Raw genomic sequence first — 25,570 nt, forward strand, 5'->3', positions numbered from 1 at the left:
CCAGAAGGTCTGTTATTTTACTGAAAAAGCGAACATTTTCTCTCCCCTATCAGGAATTCCTGACAGGTGGATGGGCTTAGTAACAGGGAAGAATTGGGTGGAATAAAAAATTTCACTTGGAGATTACAATATTACGCCTCGGTCTGAAAGAAATGCAGCATCCCAGATGTTGCCTACATTTCACTGAAAACCAATTGCTAGGGTTTATGAACAATGCAAATTCCTGAAATGTAACAGGGCAACCCTGCTTTTTAATGCTGAGAAAACACTTAGAAGATCAAGTCTTGAAAATGTGTTAATGAGCCACAATGATTAAAATCAAAGGTGCAATGTTTGAAAAACATTCTTTGTGATTTAGATGAGTATGGCTGAGGTTTCACCACTGATGACTGTACTTTAAAGGCAAATTTTACGAAGATAAGAAAGCCTCAGTAATACAAACAATTCACAATAGCTCATTATTTTCAGGAAGCAGGGTTAAAATCTGAGAACTGCATAAAAGGAAAAGAAAAGGGAAAAATAGGCCACATTTACAGACCATTCACTTAGTAAAGTATGAACTATTAAGTCTTCATAACGTAAAACATGACATTTCAAATTACTTAATTGATGATTATTTATAAATAATAAGTTCAAGTTAGGAGCAGATGTGAACAAAGATGAACATCTTCTGTTACTTAATTGTGGAGGATAAAATAGTTGGAAGTATTTTTCATAGACAATATCTCTCTGGGAGAGAAAATGCTCACATATTTCAGCTTTGGTTAAGATCAAACTGATCTAATTAGCATTTTCATCTAATTTATTGCCCTGAATTCCCTTTAGTGAGGCACGCTTTTGATAAATTTCAAGGAAAGCTGTTTGGAGAAAAGTTTGATATTAGACAAATAAATGAAAAATGAGAAGCTTTTTCCAAAGACAAGCCACAAAATTTTCTAAAAAACTAAAATGACAAAATTGGAAAGTCATAAACTACATTGTTATATTCGTAAAAAAAAAATAGACTTACAACCCAGGATTATTCTATATTTGCTATATTTAGGGCACAGGACATAATCACCTGGAATATTTCAATTAAAGTTACATAGACTCAATTGGAAGAAAAAAGGATTTCTCTCTTCTGATTGAATGATAATGTAGCTATTTTGGTTAGTTATCTTGTAAGGTCATTATAAATCACATAGATATTAGCAAATTGTAATTAAATATGTAAATAACTTTGCTTAATTTTTTTTTTAATTTCAGATGATCAGAATTGATTGTGAACTGAGTGTTCCCACAACACATTTCACATTCTGGACACTTTAGAATTTCACTTATATTTCTTTGCATATGGCAGATATAGGCTCTATACTATGGAGAATAAAACTGTAAACTTAGTTCCTCATACAGACATTATGACTCTAAGAGTATGTTCACAGACATTACTAATATGATTACAAAACTGAGACACAGGCAAGATGAAGGAACAACTTTGGTAGACTTAACCTAATCAATTCCCTATAGGACATTTTCACTTGGCTAAAAAGAGAAACCTTGACACATTCTTCTTTTTATTTACAATTCCATTCCCAGAAGGTAGAAAAAAAAATCAGATAACTGTACTTGATTTTGATCAAGTAAAGACTAGTTAAATTTAGTTTAGGGAAGAGATGCTGAACTACTATAATATAATTATCTCCTTAAGCAAGTAAATGTATTGTCATGCCTCACTGATAAAGCAACTATCACGCACCCCATTTGTGACACCAGTGGCTTATGAGGAGCTAGTATAGAAATGTAATATCAAGAGTTGCAACTCCTCCATCTTTCCTTGGTATATGTTCAGCATTTCATTGTTTTAGAAATAGTTTTAAAGAGATAATGAAAAAACTATGTCCTAAGATTCATCAAAGATTTCTGTATCAACATTAGGAAAAGAGCCACACTAATCAATTCTCTGCAAACCTAGTTAAGTCTACCTCGTGGTACATCTCTTCAGAATGAGTCTCCAGTGAAGGTAATTCAACTGTTGATAAACTTATCTTTGTTAATTAATTTCAAGGAGCAGCTTCCTCTCCCCCTAAATCACTCATCTTCATCCCTCTACACCTCTCACTAAATAATGTATCTCCAAATATAATACAGCCTATGCACAACAAGAAGAACAATTCTCTAAGTAGGATCACTGATTTCAGTATGAAATTTCAAATATTTTAGGAATCACAGGCCCACTGTCACCCTAGTTTATCAGGTAACTAATAAGAAACATCCAACCTGAGGATTTCCCAGATCATGAATATTTTTCACAAGCAAAAGTTCTGCGTTAATGGCTTCCGAAAATACTTGATTGCCCTCATACAAACTGCATCCATTGTTTCTGAATTCATATGAATTCAAATGCTTCTTTGAACTTTCTTTAAGTTTCCTGGAGATAACATCAATAGCAATGTGAAAATAAGACTGCCATTTTAATGAGTGATTCAAAAACTAACCATTTACTAGCTGATTTTCAAAAACATGGATTTGGGTGCTGCAAACATAACAAATCCTGGTTCCATGTTTCTTAAGTAATCAAAGATGATGTGAAAGAATGAAACACTGTTTTGCAAACAGACTGCAAAGAAGGTAGAGAGTATTTCTGTGGAAACATAGGACAAGTTCGCTCTGCTTAAATAATGTAAACAAAAGCCTGGGAATACTGATCATACAGCTAAAAGAGGATTTGGAAACTATTACCTACTTATCACATCTGGCCTAATTATATCTCCTAACAGCCCTGGCATTCATAATCATTCATAAGTGGCTAAAGGCCTGTAGGTAATTTATATATTGCATATATTTACAAAAAACCTTTTTTCTCCAGTGAAGATATTTACTTCTCAGAGATGAATTTCAAATTACATAACCACAGGATGCAAGCACCTATCAGATAGTAGAGCAATCTATTTCAAAACAAAGAACACAGGCTGAGATCTGTTTTCCATATGCATGAATATTTGACAGCTATGTAGATGCAAATATCAAGAATAAAGCAGCTGTTACTGGGAACAACGACTTACCAGTACTTGTAAGGAAGTTAACATTTCTCATCACACCTTCTGTGTAAGCCCCTGGCTCGTAACTGTCCATTTCACCTGTGACAATGTGAGCAACTCTTGCTGCCCGTCCTCTGATAGCACCTGCAGCTCGGTCTAAATTATCAGCATCCTGGTCTCTCAAGGCTATGATACATTTGTTGACATCTTCTAGGATATGGCTCTCTGTAAGTAAACAGATCAAGTTAGTTTTGTGTTGTTTTTTCTTTTTTAAATCACACAAATTTAGTGTATTATAATTTATGCTAACTTCTGATTGCAGATAAGGTGTAACTGGAATGGAGGACATTGACAATTAAGAAGAAAAAAATACAGACATGATTTTGCTTATATCTCTCTAATGGCATAATGTGTGAAATATAAATTTTACATCTTTATCAGCGATTTTATAGATTAAATCTTATTTTAGATTCTAGTTCCAGTAGATTCAATATTAAATAAAATCTTTGGGGGGGGTAATTAGGTTTATTTATTTTTTTATTTTTAATGGAGATCCTGGGGATTGAACCCAGGACCTCGTGCATGCCTAGCACACACTCTACCACTGAGCTATACCCTCCCCTAGATTTGACTTCAGATTTGAGTGATTTACAGGTGTAAATTAAGGAAAAGATTCTAGATTAGAACAAAAATAAAATGTATAATGATAGAATACTTAAAGCAACACTATGCAGACTATGAAACTCTTAAAAAATACTACCTGTCCTAAATATACAGGAAAATAAAACTATGGAGTTCTATGCAAATAATGTACTATATTTAACACAATTACAGAAATCTATAAATTAGCAAAAGATAAAGAATATGAAATATATAATTTTCATATTGTAAAGCAGGACTCTCAGTATATCTGCAAAAAAACCCTTATATATAAAAAGGGCTTTAAAAAGATTGATTGACTTGAAGTAAACGAATCCCAGAGAAATTTGCTCACTCTGAAGAGTATCTCCAGACCTCTCTCTTTCCTTCTTTGCATGATTAGGGCATGAAGACAGCAGGGAGTTATTAGTAGAGCACAACAATGTTTTCTTTTTCCATAATGATTAATACTCTCAGGTAAATGTAGTGAGAGGAGCTGAGCAAATATCTGGAATATCAACAAGTACGGGCAATGATATTTCTAAGACACTTAAAGAATACTAAAAAAATGGTTTCTGGTTTTATCAATTGAAACCTCACCCAAAGTATTCTTAAAGACTCTATTCAAAATACACAAAGAAAACAACTACATCAAAAAGTCTTCAGTAATTCCAGAACATATTGTTAACTCTATGTCTCTGTCTCTGTCTCTCTCATTTGCTGACTATCTGTGGGCAAGCTACACAAGACAGGGATTCATAAAGCAATTTCCTTGCAGTCATACCTTCCTCTTACTGTCTAGAGCATAAAATTTAAACTATCAAAGAATATGGTCCCTTGTGAACTTCTTAGACCTGATGTCCACCATTTTTCTGCAGGCCCCTGATGCTCCAGTTATATTTATTTTTTCATTTTCCAAATCTGCCATGTTTTTCCATGTTTCTGTGCCAGTGGGCATATTAGAACCTTGACCTAGACTGCTCTTTTGAGTTCCTGGACCCAATTTCATCATGTTTGTGTGGAGGCTTCCCCATACCAAGAAACAATTCTCTGTACATCAACCGGGTGTCCTGCAATTCAACTCAGTTCTGACACTATCTACCTGGAGATAGCATCTGATTCCACATGTTAGGGGTTCAGTCCCACAAGACTGCTCCTTTCCATACAAATACTACAGATACTAGTCAAAAGCCTATGTTGTTACCTGTGCTTCTGACCAGCTGCTACAGATTGAAGGTTCCCATGACCCCTTCCTTGGACTTCAGATATCAGTCCAAGTTCAGGTTGTTACCTGTACTTCTGACCAACTGGCTATAAATCAGAGGTTCCCTCAACCTCCTTTTCAGGTTCAATTAATTTGCTAGAGCAGGTCACAGAACTCATAGGAACATTTTACTTACCAGAATTAACTTTTATAACTCAGGAAGAGCCAGGCAGAAGAGATGCACATGGCAAGGTATGGGGAAAGCATAGAGCTTCCATGCCCTCTCTAGGTGCACCATGCTTTCCAAATCTCCACGTGTTCACCAGCCTAGAAGCTCTTCTATCCCTGACCTTTCTTTTTTCTTTTTTCTTTTTTTTTTATGGAGCCTTCATTACATAGGTATAACTGATCAAATCATTGGCCACTGGTGACTGATTCAGCCTCCAGCCCCTCTACCCTTCTCAGAGGTCAGGGGAAGGAACTCAAAGTTCTAAACCTCTAATCACATAGTTGGTGCCCTGTCAGTTAGCCCCCAGTCTTAGCCACCTGTGGGGTCCCAAAGTCATCTCATTAACATAACAAAGACAGCTTTATGGCCCTCATCATTTAGTGTATTCCAAGGATTTTAGGAGCTTTGAGTCAGAAACAGGAAAAGACTCACTATAAACTTATATAAACCCAGTATTACAATTGCCAATCCCCTCTGGTCTGCTTGCTCAATAACTATTCTTTCAAGACACCAGTTACATGTTCCTTCCTCAGGAAATCCTTGATGACCCAGAACAAGATAAACTTGGTTCCATGCTGTTTGAGATTCCTATAAAATGGTTTATATAGTTTCATTAGAGCATCTCCCTGTATTTTAATGATGTACTAATGAAACTACTTCTCTAGTAGACTGGCAAATATATATGAGTGCAGGAGTTTTATCTTATTCTTTGAGGTGTCTAGTCCTTAGTACAGTACATGGCACCTGCTGGGTTAACAAGAATGTTTGTTGAATGACTAAATGAAGTCTTATAAGATACACTGGGAAACAGTACATTTATTTTGTCTAAATCCTAAATCATGGGTTTTGAACATAGGTAGACACATTCCTATAGCCTTAAAGTCAGTTCATTTAACCCATATTAAGGACAACAAGTTCATTTGCATGAAAAAGATTAAGTAAGGAAAACCTTTGTTATAAATTTACTGGAATTCTAATCTAATCCTTAGCATTCAATTATGAATGTGTCACTGAGGCCTGAAATATATCCAGGCACAGTCCCATCACAACAGAACACACATGTGTAGCATCACCATTGTATCTCCCCTGGAACTGAAATACAAGTTTAAATGTGGGGGTCATAATAACGACCAGTTTTTAAAAAATCCACAGATACACACTCTAATGATACATCAAGAAGCTGTTATTTTCCAAGTATGTTGGTACTTGTGTTAAAAAAAACACAACATATATGTATTCAATGAATGTTTAATCTGTATTCACTAGAGGTGCTGAATTTTAGATTGCTGAGCTGTTTTTGCTCGGTTCTGTAACAGTGAAAAGATACTTAGGAAAGAAAAAACAATGTTCATTCTCGGAAGATTAATTATCTAATAAACTCAGTAATTTCTGTTTAATTAAAAGTGAAATCATAGATGCCACAAACTATTTTTTCCCCAGTGAATTTTGCACAGAAAAAAATACAAAGAATATTCACTAATGATGAAATGTTCACTTCTATAAAACAATGACATATATGCTCACCAATTTATCTTATTATTTTAAGCAGAGAATAAAAATATAGTAAGAACTTTTGTTTTAGAAGTTTGTGTGGTTATTGCTTTAGATTGAGCAACACAATTAGAAGCCATGGTGTTATGTTGAAGAATTATGGACATAAGGTCAAATATGGAAATAAAAACCTTAAGTGAACATACACAATATAATAAACTAGTAAGTGAAATAAATGACGAGAAGCACATAACTAGACTTTATCTGAAGCAGCTATGCTTAGAATGTTGGAGATGATGACTAAATGATCTTTTGAATTACGAGGATTAAATATAGCACAGAAACATTAGGGAAGGTTTGCAAGATTTCCATTATTGTGACACTTTCCCATTATGCTGAATGTTTTGCAAAATGCCAACAACAATTATTTGCATGAAATTCTAAACATAGAGGGCCAGAAAAAGAAAATTAAAATGTTGGGCACCTCCCACATACACAGTAACTAAATATTAAGCTAATTTCTTAAAAACAATTGTTTCTTTACTATTCATATTTCAAGTGAATTTAAGTAGTTAAAAAGACCCTCACGATAGCTTGAGTTTTTGTCTGGCTGTATGACCCTAAACCTCAGGGAAAGAAAGAAAACACCATGTGTAAAGCTTTCTTTTTTTTTTTTTAAATCATCCTTTTAAAAAAATTTATTGAAATATATCGTGTAAAACTTTCTTCTGATGTATCTTTTAAGTCTTTGCTGATGGGCTGTTTACTTTTTAGACATACTAAAATCATTGGGTGCATTACCTCCAATGTGTTTTTTTCCTCAACTGCAGATGTACTTGGATTAAATAATTACATAATTTGTAAATGAGGTTTAAAAGAAAGAAAATACATTATTATAAACCAAGCACACTCAGAAAACATCTGACCCTTGAACATGCTGGGGTTAATTCATGTCCAACTTATACCTGGCCTTCATAACCCCAGTTCCTCTGCAGACTCAACCAATTTCGGACAGTGGAGCACTGTAGTATTTACTACTGACAAATATCCTTTTATAAGTGGACCTGCGCAGTTCAAACCCGTGTCATTCAAGGGTCAACTGTATTATATGTTTTGAAAGATTGATTGAAGATTTGTCTTAGTAGTTTCAGAGTGACAGCGTAACACTGGATTTGGGGTGAGGGGTGGAATGTCCTAGTGTTACTGCAAATCCTGAAATGTATTACTTTAAGAGCAGAGAATTGCTGAACTACTAGCAACTTCTCTTTTTTTTAACTGAAGTGTAGTTGATTAACAATGTTGTGTTAGTTTCTGGTGTACAGCATATTGATTCAGTTATGCATATATGTACATATTCTTTATCATTATAGGCTTATTACAAGATATTAAATATAGTTCCCTGTGCTAAACAGTAGGACCTTGTTATTTTTTATGTATTTTGTATATAATAGTTTGTATCTGCAAATTCCAAACTCCTCATTTATCTCTCCCCCATCCCCCCCCCCCCCCCCCCCCCCGGTAACCATAGTTGTTTAACAAAGTAACAGAAACAAAAGCAAAGATAAGCAAATAGGACCTAATTAAACTTATAATCACAGCAAAGGAAGCCAGAAACCACATGAAAACACAATCTATGGAAAGGAGAAAATATTTGCAAATGATGTTATTGACAAGGGCTTAATTTCCAAAACATACAAACACCTTCTACAACTCAATAACAAAAAACAAACCCAATTAAAAAATGGCAGAAGACCTAAACAGACTACTAGAAATTTCTATCAATCATTTTATAGATACACTGAGAAACAAAGGGTGATTTCCATTATGCTGGGAAACAGTAATAAACAGGAAAGTCAAGGAACTGATCTTAGACTACAAGGTATTTTGTTTATTGCATACATCTCTGGGTGACTCCATCTTTGGTCACTGCAGCAAGTATAGCACAATAAGATTTTGAAATGCATTTAAAAATATTCTGTATGATTTTTTCTTAATTCTTCAGTTTTATACAAACAAATCTAGGATTTGCCTCAGGAAAAGGAGAAAATAAAATCCAGAGAGAAGAAATTAATTTTTTTACTTTAGACCTCCAAAGCAGAATTTTATAGATTCATAGCCCAAAGAACAGACCTAAAGTGGAAGCACATTTTATTTGCAAAAGCCACATTTAGTTGAGAGGTAAAAGTTGCTTTCTTTTAATTCCCAAAGCTGGACTTTGAGTATATCAATGGCGAAGCCTGAAGAAATAGAGAGTTTATGCTATAATCCATTGAATGCGGAATAATATACCACCAACTGTACCTGCCTGCCACCCCTCTGCCCCGATATCTGCATATGTAAAATAAAATTCTGCAAAGGGAAGAGGAGAGAAAAGGGTATTTTTCTAAAGAGAAATCTTTTTTCCCTAAAGAGACTGAATTTTAAGTCAAAAGAGTTTGAGTTTCTGAAATTGAAAAGACTAAGGTTAGCAACCCATTGTATATGAGCTCAGAGATCTAACTAATTAATTATAAGAAAATGAGTTTCAATTTGTGCACATCTGGATTGTACCTATAAATTTAAAATTCATTACATAGGGAACTACACAGTAATTCTTCTTTTTTACCAAAACAAACAAACAAACATGAAGTTAAAAAGCCAATGGAATACACTAGCATATGAGTTAATTGTTGTTTATGTATCTATCTAAAGCTGGCCAGAATTTGCTTAGTTCCATCATGACGATTGATCTCAAAAATTAACTAATGTCTTGCATAAACATCTGGGCAAGTAGAATTTTGAGAATAAAAAACATATATGTGGCTAAATGTAAAACTTTTTGAAATTTCACATCTCTTTTCTCCTTCCTTAAAACCTTACCTGTCTCCTTTCCTGAATCTAAGTATTACTTTGTTAGAAAATGTAGATGATATAAAAGATGAGGCAAATCCCTGTCTGCAAAGGGTTTACAAGCTAATAAATGAAAAGAATTACTTTCTTTTCCTAATTTTTAATTTTTTTATTGAAGTACAGTTGAGGTAAATATTATATAAGTTGCAGGTGTACAATATAGTGACTCACACTTTGTAAAGGTTATACTCCACTTACAGTTATTATAAAATAGTGGCAAGAATTACTTTTTTTCTTCCCAAAACACAATAGTCAAAATTATCTCATCATTCTATCATTTTAATAGAGTTTTGTTAATCTTTATTACAAAAGTTTGCCCAGTTTCTCTGCACCATTAGCTATTTATTCTTCACTGGCCATTAACCAGCTAAAACTTACCTGACCTACTTCTCACAATAATCAAAAGAAAACTAAAGTTCAAGATTGCTGTTCTCAAACTAGTTCTTTACCAGAGTATACTTATAGGAATTCTATAGTACTTATGCAGGCACAATTCTGTAGGGAAAAAAAAAAAGAAACACAAAAAAGAAGTCACTGAAGCTTTCATACTTCTTTTAGTAAATCTTAAGTAAGTCCTTATAACAATTTCCTCTGTGAAGTAAAGAAATTTATCAAAAGCTTAGAAATACGAAATAAGTACTATTGCCTGTGCTCTCAGTGTCCTGCTGGGCAGACATTGTGAACCAGGCCTATGGGGCAGATACCTAATTCTCCAGTAGTGTGTATCTTTTTCCCATTTGCTATTTACTGTTGGTTAAGATGTTTTACAATTCTGTAGATGCTCATTTTGTTAAACCAGATAGCTATGTAAATGATTCTTGTCACATAATAACACAAAAAATTTTTTATTTGATAGAGATGGAAACAATTTTTGTAAAAAACATAATCCTAAAGGTTATATTTTTATTGCTCTTTTAGAACCATTAGCCAGCTTTTTTCTTAAGTTAGAGATTTTATTTAATCATTCTTTCATTATCCATTTCTCAGTAAACAAGCATTATCATCTACTAACTTCTCAAGTATTTTTTTGTACCTGGGGGAAAACGTAAAGGAAAAATTACAGGTGGAATCATAAAGCTATATGTAAAATGCTAAATATTAAAGCTCCTAGTAGGAAATCTAGGTGGCCTTGAATTTGGAAATAACTTTTTAAATACAACACTGAAGTATAAAATAAAAAAAAAAGAAAAAAATTGATAAATTGGACTTCATAAAAAATTTAAACCTTCTGTTCTATGAAAGATATTGTTAAATGAAAAGATAAGCCACAGATCAGGCAAAAAATATTTGCAGAAAGACTAGTATCCAAAATCTACAAAGAATTATTAAAACTCAATAATAAAAAATATATATATAAATATTAGCAAAAGATCTGACCAGACATCTCAACAAAGAAGACATACAGATGAAAAGTAAGCATATGGTAAGATACTTAACATCACATATCATCAGGAAAGTACAAATTAAAACAGCAATGAGGTACTACTACATACCTATTAGAATGGCCAAACTTCAGAACCCTGAGAATTCTAAGTACTAATGAGGATGTGGAGCAATAGGAACTCTCATTCATTGCTGGTGGAAATGAAAAATGGTACAGCCACTTTGGAAGACAGTTTGGCAGTTTTTTATAAAACTTAAGATGCTTTTACCATTTGATCCAGCAACTGTGCTTCTTGGAATTAACTCAAATGAGTTAAAAACTTACATCCACACAAAACCTCCACATGATCATTTATTGAAGTTTTGATTATAATTACCAAAACTTGGAAGCAATCAAGATGTCCTTCAAGAGGTGAATGGATAATCAAACTGTGATACATTTATGCAATGGAATAGAAATCAACTATCAAGCTGCAAAAAGACATGGAAGAAATTGAAATGCATTTTGATAATGAAATAAGCCAATATAAAAATGTTACATATGGTAGTATTCCAACTATATGACATTTTGGAAAAGGCAAAACTATGGACACAAGAAACTAATCAATGGTTATCAGGAATTTGGGTTAATAAGGGAGGAATGAATAGATGAAACAGAGGAGATTTTCAGCATAGTAAAACTATTCTGTATGATACTGTCATTATTACATTTATAAAATCCATGGAATTTATAACACACAGTGAACCCTGGTGTAAGCTACAGGACATAATCAATGAATCAATATTGGTTCATCAATTGTAACAACAAAGGAAATTCTTGAAACCTTTAGTATTCAGTGCCAAGTCCACTTTAGACCTTTAACAATGTGTTTAGCTTCTAAGCTAGAAGAAGACTTATAATGTTCAATCTTACATATTTAATAATATTCATTATTTATAGATGTCTACAATCAATGCAGCAGAAATTCTGAACATTCTTCAGTTTTCCAAGAATATAACTAAGAATAAGCTTGATTCTTTCCTCAACTCTCCTAGCTTTCACACAGTACACATCATCACATAGATGATCTCTGATCATCAATTTGCTTGCGTTTTTAACAAATAACTTTGGAATGCCTGTTTTCCAGGCAATAAGCAACATATACAGATTATTTCATTAAGTTTTTGTAACAATCCTAACAGTCAGGTCTCTTACATATCAGTTTTAAAGATGAAGAATTCAAGGCTTTGAGCAGAAATATATCTTTCCAAAATTCATAGTTACAGTACTTGAGCTATAACTCAAAACCAAGCTTGTCCCACCTACTAAGGTCCTACAAATGCTAAGATCTCACCTGGCTTTAAAATACAGTGATTCTATAATTATATTATTCAGCTATCCCAAATATACAGTGGGAAGGAGAAATTATAGTTTTAAAATATTTTCTAAATTGTATAAAAATGGTTTGTAATATTATGTAGCTAAATGCATTCTAAGTTTTCACATTAATTTTAATTGGGCATGAAATATTATCTAAGCATATTTAGAGGGATAGTTTTAATTCCACAAAACTCACATGGACAGTGCTCTAGTAATGTCAGTATTCTGGATCTGTACACAGACGTCACAGCTAGCAGGAACCTAAAGTATTCTAGAGACAACATTAGAGAAGATGGCCTAAGAAGTAGTTAGCAAATGAAGTTTAATGCCTCAGCCATTTAGCTACCCAGATGTAGGAGCAAAAGTCTAGGTTATTCTGTTTTATGCTGCCCTTATCTTGACAAAATAAACAAACAGAAAAAGTAAACCAAACCTTAGGCATTCTCATTCAGCCCATACTTTCTTCCACTGACTCTTCTTAGACTGAGCTCTTTCATGTTAATTGTCCCATAGACTAAGAACCCATTAACATCTAATATCAAAGTACTGGGCTGAAAAAATAGCTTTGAGGATATTACCAGACTGAACATCAGGACTGTCAGCAGGAACAGACAGTAGTGAGCAATTCTTCCATATTATGCAATAAAACCATTCGATTTCTGCACACTGGATGCTAATGTTGGATGTTACTGGATACTCTTGTTAAAAAAACAGTCAGTATTCATTTGGGTGCTATTCCTTGCTTATAGTTCAAAATACAGAACAATTTGGGTGTCCAATTATGAAATTTGTGTTTTTGGGCACAGAGATAAGAAAATCCTGGTACTACTCTTAATGACCTCCTTGAAGTATATGACATATATAGTTGAACAGAAATCCAAAGAATAAAGTACGTAAAAAGGAAATGTAGAGATAAAATTAGTAACAAATGAGCTGTTTAAAACCTGGCAAATTTAATTTATTTTTTCTTTTCTTTTCCTGAATATTAAGTATGCAGTTTGGTTATTTCAATTAGCTATTAAAAAGGACAAGACTGTTACTGGATATATGCCTTAAGGAAGTTCAATCCCTAGTCAATAAATTTATATTAAACTCAATACACTGTTCTTTTGTTGACATATTTCTCTTATATTTTGCTCTAAGATGTACAAAAAAGCATGAAGTAAACCCCTCTCCAAGGCATAAATTTTCTTTATCAGTCTCAATAGTAATTGTTCCAAAGAACCTATTAAAATCTGGAATTTCCCACACACATGACAAAGTCCGTGAGGTTATAAGCAAATCCTAGGTGTGATTTCTTATCCCCAAATCAGTGTAATTCACAAAATATTCTGGGTCAACATGGTTGTTTCTAACAACCTACAAAACTACATGTAACTGGACAGTAAATTATAAGGACTGATAAAAAGTGAAGGGTAAAGATAGTGCTTAAAATATACAGGTACTGGGGGAGCACGTACTTAGCATGCACGAGGTCCTGGGTTCAATCCCTGGTACCTCTATTTAAAAAAATAAACCTAATTACCTCCCCCCTCCACCCCCCCCCAATATGTATACAGGTACCATCTTCCAGGGAACTCAGTATACTTCACATTAACTCAGATTTCTAGAGTCTGTGCCTGTTATTTACCTCTCGGTGGAGCTTCTCCATGGAGTTCCCACAAAGCTCTCTAGAAGATTCTCTAATGAATTCTTTTCATAGCCATCCTATAACCTCTGAACTGAATCCAATTTCACCAGCATCAATAATTTTTCTCTATAGAGTCCTCTTTCTCTTGGTGCTTTATATATTTATATACTGTTATTTGATTTTCTGATTAACTCTGAAAACATACACTAGATCCAAAATCTTACTGAATAAACAAGGATTTATTCAGATTTTTTAAAAAGGATACTAAGAATCTCTTTTGGTTAGACTGAAACATTTTTTTCCCTCGAACAGGTAAGATGTAACCAGGCAGAAATAATTAACAATGCACTTTAGTAATCTTTATTTTAAAAGTATCGAAATCACTAAGTGACACTGACATGAATTAAAGTTTCACGAGGATGGTTATAGAGGTTTTCACTTTAATTATAAGTTGGGTGTCCAAGTGAAAGTGCTATCTAAACTTGATGACATGTATTAACACCTTATAAATGGACCCAGTTTATGGAAATGCAGTGGAAGAGCTACCTAATTAAAAGGTTAAACAGCCTTTTAAAATTTTTCTGGTACAGGTATAGAAATGTTTATGAGCAGTTAAGCAATGGCAAACAACATCACTGCAGTAGCCATGAAGCATTTTAGAGAAATAAAAATACTCTTCAGTCTATGCCATGGATTGGTGGAGTTAGGTCAGAAAATGAAGGTCCCAAAATTATTACTCTCAAATTTTTTCTAGTAAACCAAGGTGCCCTCCTATTCATACATAGATTTATGGATTTATGTCAGAATAAAATTTAAGCAGCAGCTAGGGATTGAAATAACTACCAGTGAATTTATTTTATAATGTAAACTAAACATTGGTGAACATAAATAACTCCAAATTTGTTGGATTGTTATAAAACAATTTAAAAGCTAATAAAATATTTAAATTGCATAAAAGGATGCTTATGGGATCATTTTAATGGAAAAATCAGCCTATGTATCTATCAAAATGGAATTTTTGTTTGAAAATCTTGTATGTTTGTTTGTAATATGGTATATAATTGCATACCTTTCCAGAAAAAGTCTGGAAAGAAATTTCCAAGTTCCTATTAGTAGCTTTAGTACATGGCAGCATTGTGGATAATTTTTATTTTTTCTAAAACACTTATTTATTTTTATAAAATAATACTATAGGTCATAATATATAAATTTTACCATTCTAATGATTATCATTTAAATTACACTCTATCTTTAATTAAGAATGTTATTAAAGAGTGAACCTCAATAGGTAAAATTTAGATAACTAAGCACACCACCGATTGTTAAGAACTACATATTGCTGATGATTCCAAATAAATCTTGATTACTCTTATTTCTTCCAAGATTTTATTCTTCTCTCTTTCTGCTGAAAACTAGTAGTAATTGTAAACTGGTATTTTAAAAACTTCATTCATTCAGTGAGCATTTACAGAGTTCCTATCGCTAGATATTTTGCCAGGTAAAGGAGGTGACAGTAAGTCACTGTCTTTGCTTTAAAAGAATTCACAGTCTAATTACAGAAAGAAGTACCTAAACAAATGACTACGAGAAATGTGATGTATGTGATACTGTACATTGGTAAAAGCGGCTACACCATTTCATTTTCCAACAATGTACTTCCTCTTTTTATGTCTGTATATCATTGCATTATATACCATGGGTTGTTCCATTGAGACCAGATTGATCAAATAAGTACGTCTTGGTCTTTGTGGCAATACTTTTTTAAGCTCATTGTGTATTTACATGTTCCTTGATGACTGTGAAAGGAGGGGTAGTAATTTTCCTATCAAAATGATATGTATAAGTTCAACAGTGTCTAAAGTCTCCCACTGTAAGGGTTTAAAGACAAGTAGCTGCTGTACAGTAGTCATTGTTACCGTGATATCTAGCTCTAGTGTCTATAAACACTGACTGAAGAATTTCTCAGAAAGTATTTTATTGGAGAGAAGTTTTTTGTAACATAACCAATTTATAAATAGTATTTCACTAGATGGTTCATTTATTGTTTACGTCTTTTTTCTTTGCTCATTTTAATTGTTTTCAGATTTTTTTAATAACTTGCAAAATACTATTCATAGCCTTTTGTGTGGACATCCTAATTTAGCCCAGATTGAATATAGGAGAATTGAGGCATGAAAAATTTTAAACCTGCTATTTAAAGATTAGAAAAAAAATGCATTCTTTCACTTCCTAATTCTGTTCTCAAGAACAAGTTTTTATATAATACAGAAGCTTCCAAAGTAAAAATTGGCACAAACAGCAGTCATGTCCAACAATTACAATAATTGCATGGGACCAATGCAATCTATCTACAAAGTATTGCAGTTAAAAGAAAATTTTGCCAAGATTCAAACATGATGAAAGACCGTAGCACATGGAACAAGCATTCATATAATAAAGATCACAGTAGGGGAAGCTAGTGGAGGTACTATAATGAGGCCAATGATAATAAAATCAGGAAGAAAAGGTAATATGACAGCATAAACTACTGAGATAGCAATGAGAGGTAAGCTCTTAAAAAGGTTGACAAAAATGTGAAGCAAACATGTTGTGTTTTTGATTCTAAGTCTAAATAAAAGGCAAAAAATACATTTTTGCTCAAGATCTTAAATAAAGATATGAGACTTAAAAAAAATGTAAATATCCCAGTTGGCCTACACAGCTTATTCTCCTTTTAGTTCTAAACCTCCACTGTCAGACCATCTAATCAAACCATCTTGAACAAATTCAGTGTTATTATCTCAGCAACCTTGCCTGGAAGGCCATTGCTCGCATTTAAGCATCTCTGCATGAAAAACAGATTCACAACATCTGGTCTGATTTTGTTTTCCTTTCATTTTCATTTTGTTGCCTTTTCCATTTTATTTCCTTTTCCAATCATGTTCGTTGAGTTGCAAATAGTAATTTTCACTCTTACCTATGGTCTTTATTACTCTGTCTATTTTTAGGGTGAGTGGTCTACCTTGTTGCTTACTATTAGCTGTAACATAACAGTTTGAGGGACTATAATTACCCTTGCTCTCCTCTAACAATTTCAGAAAGTTATCATACATTTTGTTTTCTTATAGTTATCCAGCCCAATAAGACATCTGAGTTAAAATTGGCCATGAATATTTGTTCGATGCTATGTTTCCATGGACTCTGAATTTCTTTGTCTGCATCTAGTTGCTTGTTGTATATTCTGCTCTAGAGTTACCAACATTAAAAAGAAAAAGCTGATCACATAGAACAATATCATTTTAATGCAAAAACCACAGGAAGTATAAAATATTGTAATCAAAATGATAAACACAAAACTTGACTTTTACAGTCACGAGTAGGTAAAGTCAAACATTTGGCACCGCAGAGTCATCATCATTTTGGCTTGGGGTACATGTGTGGGAAAGCCTGGTGTCACACAATAGCATAAAATGTCATCGAAGGACTTAAATAAGAACTGGGCTATTTTTCTCATACTCATTATTTACATCAAACCTTAGACACCATGTTATCAAAGTGTCATCAGTTATCAAAATATAGCAAGCCAAAATGCAGAATTCCTTTTCTCATTACCCTGCCATACCACAGACCTATGTCATCACTTGAAGATAACTGTCACCTACTGTTGGAAAACCTCTGGGAGGATTCTGCATCTGGAATCAGGAATTACCATCACTCTGAAAAGAGCACAAGGTGTGTCAAAACATAGAACAGCAATAGGACACAGAGGCAGTAAGGCACAAATAATTTACGTGGCCTTAATGTCAGAGTCCTGGATATATAATTTTGGCTCTGCTGTTTGCTAGTTCCATAAGCAGAAAAAGTAATAACCTTAAGCCTTAGTTTCTTCATTAATAAAATGGAGTAAATAAGATTAACAATCTCTGAAACTGCTATAAAGATTAAATAAAAATATACATAAAAGCACAGTACCTGGCATTTGGTGAGCATGCAAATATAGTTTACCCTTGAACAACATGAGTCCAAACTGCACAAGTCCACTTATATGCAGATGCTTTTCAGTAAATAGTACTACACAGGACGACATGGTCTGTGGTTGCAAACCTCAGATACAGAGCGGCAGGGGACGACCGCTGTAAAGTTATACTTGGGTTTTGGGCTGCACAGGGGTTGGCAGCCCTAACACCTGAATTGTTCAAGAATCAACTGTATTTTTTAATGTGTGTACTTTGATTTTACTTTTACAACTCAGTCCCATTCCTAAATTAGTCCTTTTCTTTTTCTCTAGTGGTAAATAGAATAGCTCAACTTATCCACTCACTTACCTACCTTTTTCATTTATCTAATTTCATGTAAGCAAAATGTATTTATTATTATTATCTTTTTAACTCATACATTTAAATAAACTTCTTTGTGTTAAAGTGTACAACATGATGATCTGATATACACATGCAGAGTGAAATGACTGCTCCGGTCAAGCTAGTTAATGTATCTTCTTTCAGTGTGTGTGTGATGAAAGCACCTGAAATTTTCTTTTTTAGCATTTTTCCAGTGTTCAGTACAGTATTACTAGATATAGTCATCATACCTGTACATTAGATCATTAGACTTATTCAACATAACTGCAACTTTCTACCCATTACCAGCATCTCCCCATTTATCCCATCTCACCAACTTCTGGTAACTACTGTTCTACTCTCTACATTTGAGTTCAACTTAAAAAAAAAATTATGGGGGTGGGTACAGCTCAGTGGTAGATTCTATACTTAGCACGCACAAGGTATTCGGTTCGATCCCCAGTACTTGCATTAAAAAAATTATATTCTGCATATAAATGATACTAGGCAGTATTTGTCTTTCTCTGTCTGGCTTATTTCACTTAGTATAATGTTCTCCAGGTTCATCCATGTTTTCACAAATGGTAGGATTTTCTTATTTCTTACTATTGAATAACAGTCCATTGTATATATATATATGCTACATCTTCTGTATCCATTCATTTGGTGACTAGCACTTATGTTGTTTCCATATCTTGGCTTTTGTGAATAATGGTGCAGTGAACATGGGAGTACAGATATTTCTTTGAGATTCTGATTTCATTTTCTTTAGAATATACCCAGAAGAGGGATTGCTGGATCACATGACAGCTCTATTTCTAATTTTTTGAGGAATCTCCATACTGTCTTCCGTAATTGCTGTACCAATTTACATTTCCACCAACAGTGTACAAGGAAGGGTCCCTTTTCTCCACATCCTCACCAATGCTTGTTATCTTTTGTCTTTTTGATGATAGCCATTCTAACAAGTGTGCTGTAATAGCTCATTGTAATTTTGATTTGCATTCCCCTGATGATTAATAATGTTAATAATCTTTTCATGTATCAGTTGGCAATTTGTATGTCTTTTTTGAGAAATGTCTATTCAAGTTCTTTGCTCATTTTAAAATCTGGTTATTGGTTTACTTGCTAGTTAGTTGTGTCCTTTATATATTTTGAATATTAATCCCTTCCTTTATCAGACATATGTTCTGTAAACATTTTCTATCATTTAGCAGATTGTCTCCTCACTCTGTTGATTATTTCCTTTGTTGTGAAGAAGATTTTCAGTTCGCTATAATTCCATATGTCCAGTTTTGCTTTTCTTGCCTATGATTTTGCATTCATATCCAAAAAATTATTGCCCAGACCAGTATCAAGAAGGCTTTTTCCTATTTAAGAAGCTTTTTCCCTATCATCATTTACTCACTTACTAATCCCAGTGTTGAGGGTAAACACTCAAAACGGAAAACCCTCAATGTACATATTATTATTACTCAGTTTGGAAGTACATTTAAAGAGGCAATTAAAACACTTCTAAACAAAAGAGTAACTGATTCCATCTCACATGAGTGTGAAGTACCTAAGATAAAATTCATCTGATTAACATAATGGCTATTATTAGTTTATACTATATTTAATGTTACTGACAATTCAGGGAATATAAGAAGGTAATCATCAATCCAACAGGTATGTAGTATTAAAGAGAATTTACTGAATTTAATCTTTTGCATTTTTGATTATCAAACCTACTGATTAGATATACAGAGTTTATTAATTCTCTGGCTATTAATATTTCCTTTTACTTACCTCCCTGATAGACTATGAGCTTCTTTTATTTGAAACTTCAGAACCAAGAACAGTGTCAGAAATATAATAAACACTCAAGAAAAGTTGTTAAAATGAACAAACACGGTACATTGGCATTTTGTACATTTTTATTCTGTTAATTATTTTACAAATAATATTGTTTACTCATATGTTAATATATCAACAATTAAGAGACTTGAAATATTAATTGCAAGACAAGTACTGTGTAATGTATTCTTAGCATATTTATTGGATTTCTATTCTGTGCTGGGCACTCTGATAATTTTAAGGTAAACGGTAATTATATTTTTAAAAAGTGTTGGCTGCCTTGACTTGGTTTCAATGTTTGCTATACAGCTCTAGTTTAGACCTAATCAAATTCTTTGATATAATGTTCAACATGAAGACCTAGGGTTGTGGTGTTAAATTACGAAATTTATATTCAATGTTTTGCCTGATGTCTGGCACATAATATTTACTCAATAAATCATGGTGTTATTACTTCAACTGATTACAAAATTGCTTAAAAAGAGATATCTAATGAGATGAGCCCTATATGATTTTTTATTAATTAACTTTAAACAAACTGTCTAATTTCAAGTGCTTGCTACTTTTTTTTGCCTCCTTAAGGAGGTTGAAAATGTCTCCTCAGCCATGAGGACTCTTTCTGAACTAAATTATACTGACCCTCACTGATGATCTTGCATCCATTTGTGTACAATGGTCTTCTCTTTAAGTATGAGTGATGAAGGAATTCCTACACATCACAGAACTCAAACCATATAACTATCTCTGCAATATTTTCTCTGGAACCACCACCTTTCTTTAGATAACACTACTATTACATTTCTTATTCTTTCGCTGCACTCCACATTTGAGTAGTACATTATAGTGTACCTGACTCAGATGTCCTGTGTTCCTGTCTTGTGCTGCACTGGCTTGCAAGGTTATGTTTTTTTTTCTTGGCAAGCTATCTCTTCAAAGTCTTCAGACTAAACCTCCCATCTTTCTAATTTGCTACAACTCTACTCTCTCGGTCAGAATACCAGTGACTGGATTTGTTTCAATCATTCCTCCAAGTATACTAACCACCATGGCTGTGTTGGTCACATGTTGAAAGTAGCATCTTTTCAGACTGACCTGCCTGCCTAAATAGGCATTTTAACCTTTCAGCTTTTACTACACAGTGGAATGAGAAATTTATCCAATGGTATGGTTTGGGAAGGCAAAAACAGATTTCTCTTCAAGTACTATTAGCAGTATCATTCCTGCAAGAAGAACTCTCTAATGACAGCTAATCCAAATAGGAAAGAGGCTGAGAGCATATGAGAATCATTTTGAGGAGGGTTTTCCAACTCTGTGCATCCTCCTGACTCCCAAAGAAGGCCTGCATCCCTTTCTGAGGATCACCATCTAGAATAAACAGGAGTCATAACCCATTGGTGGGATGGAGAGGTAGTGATTAAGACACTTTAATCCTTCACTTCTTCACTTTTAGGCAGTCTCCCTCATCATCACAGAAAATGGGAATGGAATACAAAATACTGTGGGGATTTTATCTCCAGTGAAAGTTTTTATTTTTCCTGTCTGTCCACTATTTATGTAATATGTGTGTTCTCTAAGCTTTGTTGTGTGGATTGCCAATGTGACAGGGAAAAATATCAAAATTTATGTGAATTTGTTTTCTGTATAAGTCTTCAGATATTTAAACCTGAAACTGTATAAAGAAAAGCCATTATAATTATAATAAAACCCTATTTTGAGTACTTGTATGTTCAAGGTATATACATGTATACAAATAAAAAAATGTGCAAGTACTTGTATGTACAAGGTACATACATACACACAAGGCATAAGTACATACAACATATGGGTATGTATATTGTTCATATATTATAATTTCCTTTAATTGTCCAGAGAACACAAATAAATAATTACTATTATTACTCTCATTCTTATGAAAGAAACAGAGGCAAACAGTAATCAAAAGACTTACTCCAAGTTTAAATACTGATAAGCGGTAGAGATGAGATTGAAACGAGGAAGTCTAAAATCAAGAACTTTTGCTTTAAATCACTTCCAAATGCTGCTACTTTAGTATAATTATATCATTAAAAATAACACTACACAGAAGTTTTTTTCCATGACTATTCAGTGAAATAAGCATACATCCTCCTCACAGAAAATGTAGGATGTGCTGATATGCTTTTCTTTCTTAAGGTTTAAAAGCTTCCTGATAAAAATTTTCTCTCAAAGGATTTATTTATCTAGAACTCATTAAATTACTCTGTTTGGTTAAACAACTATGAATTTGCTCTTTGAAGGGCCCCTCAGATAGTAATAAATGCCTGTTGTCTGACTTTCCAAGAATATCAAATACTAGCTAACAGATTCACAGGATAGTGGAAAACATCCAATTACTTTCAGCGTAATACTTTCTTAAAAGTGCATGCATTCTAACCATATAGGGAATTTAAACAACTGTGCTTAAAAGAAAGAAAACAGGAAAGGAAGATTTGAGTCAATTCATCATTTTTATTATGTACTCTCAACTCTACCCAAATCACATCTAAAAACCGTATTTCAATGGCATTTACTACTACTTCACCACTCCACTTTCAAAGCAGCCTATGCACATATCAAATGGAGGGACTGACTTATATACAATATCATATAATGTAGGAAGAATACTTAGCATTGATAATAATTAGAATAATTAAAGAAACCCTGAACATTGCTACTTTTTAGATCACTCCTAATCCCTGAATGTTCCTTCTCTCTCTTCGTTCTTTAATTAGCTATGGCTTTGATACTAGAGATATATATATATATATATATATATACACACACTAAAAAGACCACTCAACTTTCAGATTTTCCACCATGTTTTCATTCATTATTTGCAGTTCTATTCTAACACTTTCAAATGACTTTTTAAATTTTCATTTTGTATATATTTCTCATTTTTCAAATGGTGGCCTTTTTTTCCTCCCTCAAATATAAAAGTCTGATTCATTCAACCATTTCTTTATTTTGATAAAGTACGTGATATCTTTTAATCTGAAATGAGAAGCTACACCACACACAACAGAGAAAGCACTCAGATCATTCTCACTGTCACAAAGGATCAGGGAAGACTATAAAGTGGACAAAGATTCTCTTCAGTGTCCTTTTTTTTATCTCACTGTCTAATGTCTCTTCTTCAAAAACCCAAATTTTAATTGTTCTTCAATTACACAGATCTGCCATGCAGATCTCCTTGATATAGAAATATTCCTCCCACTCCTTGTGTATCCTCTCAATAATACTCTTACTCTTTAGTAAAAATGGGCTTGCCAATCAACGTTTGGATTAAAGACATTCAAACTAAAATGTCAATGACTGTAATTCAGATGTTTAATGAGTACATTAAACATTTTAAAAGAACAGTGTGGTAACCTCACTGAAAATGAATATATAATTTGCAGCCTTCAATGGGGAGATATTTTTCAATCGAAGAGTTATCCTCGCTACACCTCATCTATCTGAGCAGGCCAACCACACATATCTCACACTATCGACACATCAGAAGAGCAAACACAGCCAAGGGACTCCTGACCCATAAGTGGAAACAGAATATATAAAATAACCTCAGAATTCCTTGGCACTTTTCTTTTGCTAATGAGCATATTATGCTAACATGATTCAAAAACAAAATTATGGATTTTCTGGCACTATTTCATCAACCTCATTATGATTGTATCAAATTGACTTCTTTTGACGTTTTCTGGATATTCTGTGTGTGTCTTATATACCAAACTGTTAACTTGTTTCTAGAAACATGGTCAATGAGGGTGGTTTCAAAGGGAAAAAGCCTAGGAAAGTTTGAATAATGGGAAGAGGCCAAAGGGAAATTTTCTGGATCTGAGAATTTATGTTGCCCTAACTTTGCTTCATGCTCTTGGCCCATCTAATATGCTTACTGAACTCACAGCCAACCTCATTTCATCCTCTTCAATCCAAATCCTATATAGAATTTCCTAACCACTAATATACTAACTAATGTATATAAAATAGATAAACAAGTTCATACTGTATAGCACAGGGAACTATATTCAATATCTTGTAGTAACATATAGTGAAAAAGAATATGAAAACAAATATATGTATGTTCATGCATGACTGAAGCATTATGCTGTACACCAGAAATTGACACAACATTCTACACTGACTATACTTCAATAAAAAAAATATATACACTTAAAAAAAGAAGGGAGAGAGAAATCAGGGGTTTTTATTTGATCACGTTAATTCTGAAATGTTCATATTTGCCAGTAAGTAACAATGCCAAACAAGCAGTTGGATATACAAGTCCCAGCTAAGAGAAAAGGCTGAGACTAACATTAAACAATTGGGAGTCATCAAGGTTTAGACTGACTACCAGAATGGGTGGCTATAATAATGCTGAAGGAAAAAAATCAATGGAAGTGAAGAGGCTACGAGATTAAGAGGCAAGGGTATCGGTAGTTCATCTGAACAAATGTGAGTCATTCAGAATTAGGACAAAACCAAACCAAAGAAAACAATGGAAAGGAAATCTAAGATTTATATACTAATCTTCGTTTAATATAAACCAATATCTTTTTTTATTATTCATGGAATATTATTTGGTGAAACCTGAGAAAAAGAATTCCATTACTAAATAGTTGAAGAAATATCAAGGTTAAAGAAAGTAAGGTAGGTAAAATAAGTTTAGAATTTCTTGATGTATTTACTATATCAATACTTATTTTAAATATACAAAAGTGAGATGAAGTACATGGAGTTTCTCAAACTTATTTAAATTTCCTTTTTCATTGATTATCTTATGGGATTAGTATTTACAAAAAACATACCAAGGAAATACTATTCAAGGCTTCAGAGGGGTGGTCACACAAGTCTTAAGAATGTGATAAAACTTATGGGTACTCTCCTTTGAAAATGCACACACACACACACACTCTGCACAACATTCTATAGTTCACGCAACCCCTGAGACTCCTCCATGGAGCCTAGAGTACAAGCCTCTACCCTCTGTTCTCACTACTAATGTCTGGTCCATTGACCAGCTACGTGAGCATGACTTGAGCACTTGTTATAGATGCAGAATCTCAGGCCCCTTCTCAGACTTACCGAATCAGAATCTGCATTTTAAAAAGTTTCCAGGTGATTCATGCCATATTTAAGTTTGGAAAGCCCTGTTCTACAAGAAGGTCTTATAATTTTTCACACTCAATAAAAATTGTCTTATATTGCTAGACAACTTCAATAATTTCAAATATTCTTCTGAATTTCCTCCAAATTCTTACCTTACATCAAATTGATCTTAATCATAGCTGGGAATTAGCTATTTTAATACTTTGTCACTTTTATAAAACAAATACCTTTAGTAAAATGGTATTAACTACTAATTATTTTGTGTAAGTTATACAGCTTGAAGAGCCATCCTTTTGTATCTTAATACTAGTAAGGTATGATTTACAAAGGCATAGAAATGTAATCTCAGGAGTCTTTATATTTCTTTAAAAGATTTAAACAGCCATGAAATTCCCATACCTAGAAGCTTAGACAGAAATGTCAGGGCCTGGGTTTTAAAATACGAAAAG

The 25,570-nt window shown here is 33.3% G+C and overlaps 1 protein-coding gene across 11 annotated transcripts in view; it reads right to left on the reverse strand.

The window, feature by feature from the left end:
* CTNNA3 (catenin alpha 3) overlaps positions 1-25,570 on the reverse strand; it is a 1,350,411-nt gene that overhangs the window by 360,352 nt on the left and 964,489 nt on the right. For all 11 annotated transcript variants that reach the window (XM_074374085.1, XM_074374091.1, XM_074374088.1 and 8 more), the window contains one exon: positions 3,042-3,242. In XM_074374085.1, coding sequence (XP_074230186.1) covers positions 3,042-3,242 — 201 coding nt within the window. The remainder of the gene's footprint in view (positions 1-3,041; positions 3,243-25,570) is intronic.

This window comes from Camelus bactrianus, chromosome 11 (genome assembly GCF_048773025.1).
Source record: "Camelus bactrianus isolate YW-2024 breed Bactrian camel chromosome 11, ASM4877302v1, whole genome shotgun sequence".
NCBI classification, from domain to species: Eukaryota; Metazoa; Chordata; class Mammalia; order Artiodactyla; family Camelidae; genus Camelus; species Camelus bactrianus.